General features: G+C 39.3%; 1 protein-coding gene across 1 annotated transcript; it reads left to right on the top strand.

Moving 5' to 3' along the window:
- Window positions 1-1,444: 1,444 nt before the first annotated feature.
- On the top strand, window positions 1,445-9,167 carry CCR6 (C-C motif chemokine receptor 6). Its single transcript, XM_063391898.1, has 4 exons — window positions 1,445-2,052; window positions 2,971-3,079; window positions 5,990-6,062; window positions 6,709-9,167. Exons 3-4 carry the CDS (start codon window positions 6,054-6,056, stop codon window positions 7,792-7,794), a joined length of 1,095 nt encoding a protein of 364 aa, XP_063247968.1. The 5' UTR covers window positions 1,445-2,052; window positions 2,971-3,079; window positions 5,990-6,053; the 3' UTR covers window positions 7,795-9,167.
- The last annotated feature ends 1,678 nt before the right edge of the window (window positions 9,168-10,845 follow it).

Below are 10,845 nucleotides of genomic sequence, written 5' to 3'. Positions count from 1 at the left end.
ACAACTCAGACAATAGCTTTGCTTCCCTTATCTTTAAATATTTTCTTTCCTTAATTAATGGTGGCAGAAAACTAACATGTGGTGAGATTTCAAAAACCACAATTACCATATTAGCTAAGCGAGAGCAGATTTCCTTTCAGAGCTCTAACATATGAACCAAAACTAGCTAACACACAGAGTAACAAAGAGTTGTCTTAAGAGGATAGAACTCTTTCCAGCTGCCACAGTGTAAAGGTGAAGCACAAAGCATCTGTAAAGAAGGCTGACTGATTGAAAGAAACTGCGTTGAGAAGGTAAGTTGGACTAGGTACCTCAAGGTAACTTTGGAATTCACCAAGTGGTGAATTCTTCACCTGAAAGGTTGTTATTTATGCTGGATATTGAATATATTACAGACTAAACAAACAAGATATATTTTAATTAGAAAGCACCTGATTATGGAACGAGATGAGCAATAGTTTTTGTAAAGGATCAGCTTAAACTCTGATTTATCTTTTAATTAACCATTAAAAAACTGATCTATATTTTGATGACTCTCATTCCATGAAAATACTTTGATAATATTCAGTTTCTTCACAGGGTAATCTGGGTATTCCAAAGGTAAGTTGTTGTCTGAGAGAGATGCTGGAAGCTGTTACCACCAGTAGAAGTGCTTGTCTGAATATGTATTACAATCATGATGGTGATTTGAAGTCACAGATGGCTTTGTAATGGAGAGGGATTTTCTACTTGTGTTACTCATTATTTGCTGGTTACATGACTGACGTGTGTTAGGTTTGTCTTTGTGTAATGAAGTTTGCTTTGCAAGACACAGAGCCATCTCTTCAGCCTCAAAGCTATGAGAAAGAAGCACAAGAAATGCTTCAGTGAAATATCCCTCAATGACATATCAGCAAGTTGCATTACCAATGGAATGTGTGCCTACTCAAATTTTGCTGCTTTTCACAGGGTTTGAGCCCTTGTTTCAAAGTCAGAGACTGTGAACAGGAATTAGTGGTTTTCTTCAGACAGTGTTTACAGAAGTGAGTTATCTTAAACAGGATCGAGGCTGTTACATGTAGCTATGTTACTACAAATACTTGCACTTCAGTTTATCAGGAGTAAATGTACTGTGCCTTGCAGCACTTGGGGGACAGGAGATTTCAAAATGAAGCTTGTGTTTTCTTTCTAAGAAAGCCCAGAAAGTACTTTCCAAGCCTCATCTCAAGTTAGTTAGATGATTTCCATTATTACAATTTGACATGCAAATAACAAGTTAGCAAACCAGCACAAAAGTGTAGCTAAAAGTCAAAGCTCCTTTCAGCAAAAGTTCAAAGGATGACCTGAAAACCTGAGACATTTTAATGATGGAAATTGTTATGAATTATAAAATTATCGGTAACAGAGTGATAAGTACTTCACTATTGTGAGTAAGGAAGTCTTGAAAGATTCTCAAGGACTTCTGTCTTCACCTCCTAGTCTCTGCACTGAAACTCACACATCTTCTTTCCTCTGTATTAATTGACTTTATAAAACCATTTTCAAGTGCTTAACTACATAATGGGTTTAATCACAACCTGCTCCAGATCTGTGATGACAGGGAGTGGCTTAATCAAAACAGTGATAAGAGGGCCATATTAATCTTACAGTGACTCTGCTGAAGTTATTTGAATCACAGATAGATTTCACACTTTGTTGCTTTGTATGCATCAAACAGTGAAGTTTGCTGTTCAGCAGTAATAATCAAAACATGCTTTCACCACATATGCATGCACATTTAGGTAAAACAAGACTAATTTCAGGGTTTTCAGGTGTCTCTGTGTTGTTCCATGCACATGTATTTGGTTATAGCAGAAGTCTTGGATCGTGTGAAAATGAGCCATTGAGAAAATGGTATGTGCCTGCTTAGAGGATTATAAACCATTACGACAGTTCTTTAAATGTACCAGTTCTCCTTTTGACACTAGGCAGAACTTTTGTTCCATTCACTGGCTGTGGGCAGTGGAAAGAACACTCAGGTTTAAGCTGGTGGGGAGCCACTGCTACTGCAATATGCTCAGTTTAGAAAAAAAGGTGAGTGAGCAGAACATCTGTCGTCCTGCATTTTCTTTAGGTCCAGTGTTCAATTAATTTAATTGTGTCTTAGAATCTTACAAGACTGTCTGTATTTATGCCATGTGGCATCTCTAATGAGATGCCAAACACAACTTCAAAAATAAATAAGGAGTTCAAAGAGCGGGATTTACCAGGGTTTTTTTCTTTTTTTTTTTTTTCCTCCCTTCCTGCTAATGCATATGTCTAAGTTGTGTTCAGAACCAAGGTCTGGAAAAGAAACATTTCTAAGTTTTAAAATTCAGGAATCATGAAATGAAACACTTCCATGTCTAGTTCCAACTAACTTTAGCAACAGACCTGAACAGCATGAACATGAACAACAAATGTTTGTACCAAACAGGCAAATACAACCACATTTTACTTATTTATCTGCACACATTTTGTGTTAGCAGATCTGGACAAACACTTGGGTTGTGTTCATCTTGAAATATAACAGATTACTATTTTTTTCTTCTAAAACAGGTGCTAATCAATTTGGTAATTATTACTTGTCTCATTTCACAGTTTTACTCTGAGTAGTCTTGTTGATTTAAATGATTGATGCTGAAACTACTCAGCTGCGTGACATTAAGTGCACCCTTTGCAAAACCAGGTCATCATTCAGGACATGTTCTGATCACAATGGCAATTAACAACCTGCTTACTATATTTTTAATTCTAAGCTTGATTATTTTAAAATTAATATCATGACATAGGTAGACAAATAAGTAAATGAATAAAATATCTGCTTCCAGCTTGTATCTTTTCATCACAGCAACATTTTCCTTTACATAAAAAAACAGGTTATCACTATTGCTTGTGAGGAGGAAGTGGTGGTTACTTCAATTTAACTATGTACCTTTAACTAATGCTGTTATTTCTTGTTTTCTAAATTAGAGTGTATTCTTGTTGAAGCTGATGGTAAGTGTGCTTGAGGCAGCCCCAACAGACTTTAAAAGAATCACACATCCTCTTTTGCCTGGCCTTCAGACAATTTTCAAATTGGGTAAGTACTAAAATAAAGCAGGTAACCTATAGTGTGTATATATGTGGCAAATGTATTAAACTGAGTATGTAAGTGGGATTCTGCTTACAAGGGCAGACTATTCTTAAAAGTACTTAATGACTGAATTTTTTTCTTCATAGAATTTGGTCTTTTTCCTCAGGTCTGTCTTTATTCATTGTGTTTTATTTATATAATTCAAGCAGTATATTTGTTCTTAAGATTGTGGTTTAGTTTTACTTTTGAGTACTTGCACACTGCTTTCATAGTGAAAAGAAATGTGATGATGTGGATAAAGTGGAAAAATACTGAGCTCATAAACTCAAGGCTTATATATTTAATATTCAGAACATAGGTGTTCTTGAGTGCACATGCACAGATGTGTACTTCCCATATCTAGTACACAACCAATGTTAGGACACACCACCTTATATATATATGAAAATGCATTTTTATATTTATCTAATACATTAATGCTAAATAAAGATGTAAATGTGCAGATTATAAATTATAAAGGTGCCTACTGAAACACTGTTAGAAAGATTTAAACGGAGAAGGAAACTGTGTTTGTAAGAGTTCTGATTCAACTTCCTCATCTTTTTAATAACTTCTGTGAATGCTGTTTCAAATTCAGAAAAGGAAGTCAGCTCAAGAGATTTAAATCAGGTCTAAATCAGATCTCTGCAAACTCAAAGTCTGAGTGCTTTGCTACAACTCTCATACTAACCATCCTCCGGAGGCTTCTGCTGGACAGTGGAAGTAATTTTCTGCATAATTCTGTGGCTGGTGGTGCCTTTTTGAATTCCTCTAGGATCAGAGAGAATGTGCATCTCTCCTGTGATGAATAGTTGCTGTTCCCCATAGGATCTCTGCTGAGCCCTTCCGTGAACTAAAGAGCCTTTTCTTAGTGATAATCTGGAGAGATCTCCCTTCTTAGCCCTCCTTGCAGGCTGTAGGAAATACCCATGGCTCCCTTTCTTCTAAATGCCCTCACCCAGTCACCTTCTTTCTCCATGTTATGCTCATGTTCCAGAGTGGTTTTTCTAAGGGGAATGAGGAGTGACTTTTATAGAGAAGATATCCTGTCAGACTCTCTTTGTGTATTTTAACCATGTAGGTCTTAAAAAGACATGAATATCTAGAATGGGATTTTTCTTGCAACAATAAAACAACAGTTTCTAAAATAATAACCTGGACAGATAGCCCTTTAATTCTGTCCAACTGAAGACTCATGTAGCTGCAGCCAAGTGCAGAGGGTAACAGAAACACCAAGCAAGGTCATGAGTGTGTGGCAGGATGAGATCAGAAAGTGTAAAGCAGCAGATAGTGACTAAAATTGTCACTGCTCTAGTTTAGGGAACCACAGCCTTAGGTTTATTACATAACTTGCCTGCTTGCCCTATACATCTTTGCACTTCTGAGAGATACCTTTAAGTTGTTTGAATTTTGCTTCAGAAGGTGTTCAAGCACTTTTAGGCTGTCATATTCCTGCAGCTTCTAAAAATCAGTTTTGAAAGGCCAGTAGACAAAGCTGGAGAGGTAGTTAAAATTTTGTTTAAAGGGCAGGAAATCCAGATAAGCTGTGAGGCCTTAGCAACATCATATAGTTCAGATCTTACCCAGCTGCAGCCCTCTGTCATGAGCCAGCATAGCCACATGAGTCATCCTTATTACATTTTCAGAGAGTGTTCTGTCTTTTCCCTCCCCCAATTTCCCCATCATATCTGGACTTCATCATCCGCCCCATTTTTACAAATTCCCTCTCTCTCGTTTTCAATATTAGGTAATTCCCAAACAGGAAGGTTTTGGTTTTATAGGTTTATAGCTGACCCATGTGTTCTTCCCAATTAGAAACACCACTATCAAAAAACAGACAAACTCTAGACAAAACTGCCCTTCACAACCTTGACAAATATGGGATCTCATGTCATCCTGTCCCTGATATTACTGCCTTGCTGATAGGTGCAGTTCTCAGAGAGCAGCTAATGGAAAGAAGGGAAGGACTGAACTCATGCAAGGGAATGTTGAGGAATTAAATCTCCTTCCTGTGAGCTCCTGTGTGAGGTGGAACGAGTTATTAGAGCCCAGCTTCCTGCATGTGGCCACCAATGACATGTTCCCCATTTCATTTTTCTGTGACTTTAGACTCTGTGATGTGATTTGCAGAAGTCTGATCCTGGATTCAGTCAATGGATTTCATCCTTTGCCTAGCTGAAGTCCTTCGTCATTTTAAGTACTCTTAGAAATGATGTTGAGGGGGATAGTGTCTCAAACTGAACACCTTAAGTGGACACTTAGCTCTAATAAGCCTCATTTGTAGAACAGTTAGGTATCACAATGATAAAGAAATTTTTTTTCGTAGGGAGCTGTCTGAACTGCACACTGAACTCTGCACTGTGAATCTGTGCACTGACCAAGGAAAAAACAGCAATGCTCAGTTTGTTCATACATTGTATGCTATCCTTTACACTATAAGAAGCTGTTATTCTGTTGCTCTTAAATTATGTCAATTGTTGCATTAATATTATAAAGTATACTAAGGGAGAACTGTTTATTTTTTCCATATTTCCCTCAATACACAGATTGCCATTGTCATACAGAAGTTCTCAAAGTAAAATTTAATTTATTCTAATTTCTTGTGATGCAAATTCAATGTGAAGTAGCAGTCAAATATTCTCATATATCATTTATTAACCTATGAATAAACACTCAACATATGTCTGTGCCCTTAATAATACTGAGAAAAACAATTCACTTTCTACAACTGCTTATTTTGTAGAGATGTGTGATTTATTAACATGCTCCAGTGATAAGATTCTGTTTTGAGTAGGTTTTATTTTCAATTTTGTTTTTCTACTTGTTTATACTTCTTGTACTGGTTTCCTGATCCAATCTACTTTATTTTTTTTTCAGAAATACTTGGGAAAGTATTTTGAAGTCCTTCTGAACATATTTTTCTGGGAAGTGTACTGCCAAAATGAATTTTGTAAGTACCTAATTGATAAACTATATTAGTATATCAGTAAAGCGATGACTCTGTTAGACCCAGTTCCTTGAGGCTGCAGATCCAAACACCACAATTTCAGGAATGAAAATCTGAAGAGATGTTTCTGACAGCGGAGTTCACTGTCAAAGCACACTGTTCATTGTATTTTCACTACAGGTTTGGTGTTTGTGGTGCAGGCAAATGGGTCTCAGGCTAGCTATCATAGATTGCCTGTCCAGCTGGATGGAGAAGTAATCATTTTTGGGCTTGATTTAGTCAAGCTACATTAGTATGAAATGCACAACATGTTAGAAATGCCTTTTTGCCTTGTGTAATGGTAAAAAAAGACTAGACCCCTAATTCACATTCAGACTTTTACACTGTAGAGCCTTCTGTGACAGCAGACTTGTTCTTTCTGCATAATGCACTTGAATATGAAGGCCTTTAGGACATCCAAAAGGATTCTTTCTACATTTCTATTTTAAGTATGATTTTATGAAATCACCTAGATAATTCTTACAAGCCTTGTCTGTAGTGTCAAATGCATTTGTAATTGGAATGTGTGGTCAGTTATCTATCATGTTTCTACTATGCAGGGATTAAAGACTAACATCTGTGTCTTAACTGGTGTTCTCCTTTTCTACAGACAGACCCTCATTCCACAGACTACCCCTATGATCCAGACTACGCCTCTCTAATCACATCACCTTGTTCTAAGTTGGAAGTCAGGAACTTCACAAAAGCATTTCTGCCAGTTGCATATTCACTGATTTGTATCACTGGTCTCTTTGGTAACATCTTTGTGGTGATGACCTTCGCTTTATACGAAAGAACCAAATCCATGACGGATGTGTACCTCTTCAACATGGCCATAGCAGACATACTGTTTGTTCTTACTCTTCCACTGTGGGCAGTGAATTATGCTACTGATAAATGGATTTTTGGTGATTTTGTTTGCAAAATGAGTAGAGGTATCTATGCAATCAACTTCAGCTGTGGCATGCTGCTTTTGGCCTTCATCAGCGTGGACCGGTACATTGCCATTGTACAGGCAACAAAGTCTTTTAAACTCAGGGCAAGGACCCTTGCACATAGTAAACTCATTTGTTTGGCTGTGTGGATATCATCAATTTTAATCTCTAGTCCCTCTTTTCTGTACAGTGAAAGTTACAACTTCTCCATCAATGAAACCAAAGAGATTTGTGATCGCAGATTTGACAGAATGTCTGAAAGTACAATGCTGAAATCACTGCTGCTATGGCTACAAGTTGCATTTGGATTTTTTATACCTTTCATATTCATGGTCATTTGCTACACCTTCATTGTCAAATCCTTACAACAAGCTCAGAATTCCAAAAGAAACAAAGCAATCCGTGTGATTGTATTAATAGTAGCTGTTTTCCTAGTTTGCCAGGTACCTTATAACATTGTACTTCTCATAACAGCTGTCAACATGGGCAAGATAGACAAATCTTGTGACGGTGACAAGATAATGGCTTATGCAAAATACACCACAGAAGCCATAGCATTTTTACACTGCTGTGTGAACCCTGTGCTCTATGCGTTTATTGGTGTGAAGTTCAGAAGTTATTTTGTGAAGATAATGAAGGACCTGTGGTGCAAGAGAGACAAGAAAGACAGTAAACGTGGTTCAAGGACAAACTCTGATATTTACCATTCAAGACAGACTAGTGAAATTCTGACTGACAATGGATCATCTTTTACTATATAATACAATTTGGACAAGATTAGTACTGAAGGGCTCTACTCACCAAGCAACCCAAACCAATGCCACTGTGGATGTGACAGCAAGTCACCTAAGCTTCTCTGCAGCTCTAAAGGAGACCCAGTGATCTACAACTCCTTTCAGGGAATTAATTAAGATAAAGGAATAATACTTTCCTGTGTAAAACTAAAGCCTTATTCACTTCTCTTAATGCTCTTCTAAAGTACATTCTCTTGGAATTATAAAGAAAGTGAAGTTTACAGAGGAACCCTCATCATTGTGCAAGGAAAAATTGCATGTCATCTGTCCTACAACACTGAAATACCCCCAAAATAATAAGTAAATGAATAAGGTTATGTCTAGGATCTTTCTTACATTTATGTTGTTTCTGTTAATTACTTCTACCTGGAAATCCTACTGAAGTGTAGCTCTCAACTGTGCTTATATTGCAGACCAGTCACATTGTGACAATACTAACCCAAAGAGATGCCATTTTGAGCAAAGCATGACAAGGAAAGCAAACTGTGAAATGAAAAAAGAGGCCCAGGACTGCTGACATAGCTGGGCTGCAGTGCTTGGTCTTGTAAACCTTTGCCCAGTGCTATTCTGAACAGGGAGTGAAGCTTTGCAAGAGAGTTTCTTCTTTTTTTTGGCACAGGATTCAGATGCTGGAATCCAAAAAAGCTGATAAACTGATGAATATCTCTTTGTGAAAAGTTGTCTCTTTCTAGCTGAAATTCACACTCTACTTTTTAAAAGACAACTAACTTTATGAAACAGTATTTGTTGGAATGTGATTGGTGACAAAATATGAAGCATTTTTTTGTATTTAGCTACTGCTAGCAAAGATTCCTTAAGAATGCAATTACCAGCTGAAATATAAATATAGTTTGAAAAATTAGTTAGAAGTGATTATCTTAAAAAAGAGCAGAATCTGACTTAATTCATACAGAATTTTTACTGAGTCAGTATTTGAATATAGGAATATTTATAATAAATGCAATTAGTTTTACCCAGCCTTGACTCTTCAGCAAATCCTCGGTGGATCTTCTGCTCATTGAGTGAGCTTTACCACTGTTGCAAACACCGTGGGACAGTGAGATAGACAGAAACAGGAGCTGAAGGTCCCTTGAGGATTAATTATATGGCACATTAATATGATACATGAAACTAGTACTGCCTTGGCTGGTACAATCTATCCTTGTTTCCATTGCAGTGTTAGGTTTTTAAATATCAGTGCTAGCTATGATAAAGATTTCATATGTTTATCATAACTGAATAGCAATTTTGCAAGAATATGATAGAAAATTATGTAAATACAGATGCATGCATTTGGTGTACATAGCAATGATGATTTTCTGGAAGACAATTCAGCAAATAAAAATGCAACTGAAAAGGAAAAAATCCCCTCATATCTAAGAGTTCACTTCTACATGTGTTGCCTTGAAACAGTCTCTTACTGAGTGCAAAACCTGCTGTACTGAACAGTCCATCAGGGGCTCCCTGAGGGAGCGTGCCCCAAGGTGGGAAGTTCAGAGCTTCAGCAGCTCTTGGGCAGAACCTCCCAAGGCTCCAAAGTGTATCCCCACCTCCTGCCACCCCACTGCCATGCCTGCTTTGGCCTTCAGGCACTGAGCAACCCAAACACTGCCCCAGCAGGGTTTGGGGGCCAGACAGCAGCCAAGGGACAGTCACTGCCTGGGCACTGTCACTGTCCCACCAGCGGTGACTTGCTGGCAGACCCTGGGGGAGGGCAGGGAAAGTGTGCCATGGCCTTCCTGAAGTGGTTCCTGGCTGAAGGTGCATCCTCCCTCGGGGGTGAGGACAGAGAAAGAGCACAAAGCAGAGTCCTGCAGAGCCAGGCCTTCCCCAGAGAGAAGGGTCAGCCTGGGACCCCCACGGACACCCTCGTGACCGTGAGGGAACCAGACAAGCTGGAAGTGGTGGCGTGGGACACTGCCTCAGGCAGGAGCAGCACAGCTTCTTGGATGCTGGGCTTTGTGAGAGTCAAATGCTCACCAGAAATGACATTGAAGTGTAGAAAATGTACCCAGCTGCTCCCCAGTGCCTATGGGAGAGAAGTCCTTTTGAGGGAAGAGGAATATGGTACACGTGTGGGACTAAAACAGCACTTGGAGTACAAATTGTGCTGGTGCCAAGTCCTTGTCAAAAGTCCTGCTTAAGGTGCAGCCAAAATCTTGATTGCCATGAATGAGTGCTCTGTCCTAGGAAAGATGTGGGTGGAGGACAGAGTAGATTCTTGTGATGGTTTAACATGTCAGGCTGCCAAGCATCCACCAAAGCCTCTCTATCACCCCCCTCCTCAACTGGACAGAGGAGAGAATATGTAATGAAAGGCTCATGAGTTAATATAAGAGCAGGGAGAGATCACTCACTGATTACTGTCATCGTACTTGAAGTTAATTGGATTTATTACCAGTCAAAATCAGAGTAAGATAATGAAAAGTACAACAGACCTTAAAAACACCTTCCCCCAACCTGTCCTCCTCCCCAGATGTAACTTTGTTCCTGATTCTTTATCTCCTTCCCCACAGCAGCTAGCAGGGAGACGGGAATAGGGGTTACAGTCAGTTCATCACATATTCTTTCTGCCACCACTTCCTCCTCAGGATGAGGAGTCCTTCCCCTGCCCTAGCCTGGAGTCCCTCATTCAGTCTTCCATGAATTCCTTCAGCATGAGTTCTTTCCACAGGCTGCAGTTCTTCACAAACTGCTCCAGCATGGGTCCTTTTCTGTTGCTTACAGCTCTTCAAGAAAAGGCTGCCCCAGCCTGGGCTCCCTATGAGGTCACAAGTCCTGCCAAGAAACTTGGTAGTATGGGCTCCTCTCTCCACAGGGCCACAGGTCCTGCCAGGAGCCTGCTCCAGTGTGGGGTTCCCACACTGCCGCGAAGTCACAACCTTTTTTCAAGCATCCACCTGCTCTCATGTGGGGCTCCTCCAGGGTCTGCAGGTGGATCTCAGCCTCTGTGGAACTCTGAAGGCTGCAGGGAGACAACCTGCCTCTCTCCACGGTCTTCATTATGAGCTGCAAGTG

The sequence above is a fragment of the Prinia subflava genome, chromosome 2, assembly GCF_021018805.1.
Source record: "Prinia subflava isolate CZ2003 ecotype Zambia chromosome 2, Cam_Psub_1.2, whole genome shotgun sequence".
Taxonomy (NCBI): Eukaryota; Metazoa; Chordata; class Aves; order Passeriformes; family Cisticolidae; genus Prinia; species Prinia subflava.
The sequence above is the reverse complement of the archived record's forward strand: the minus strand, read 5'-3'. Positions and strand labels throughout refer to the sequence as shown.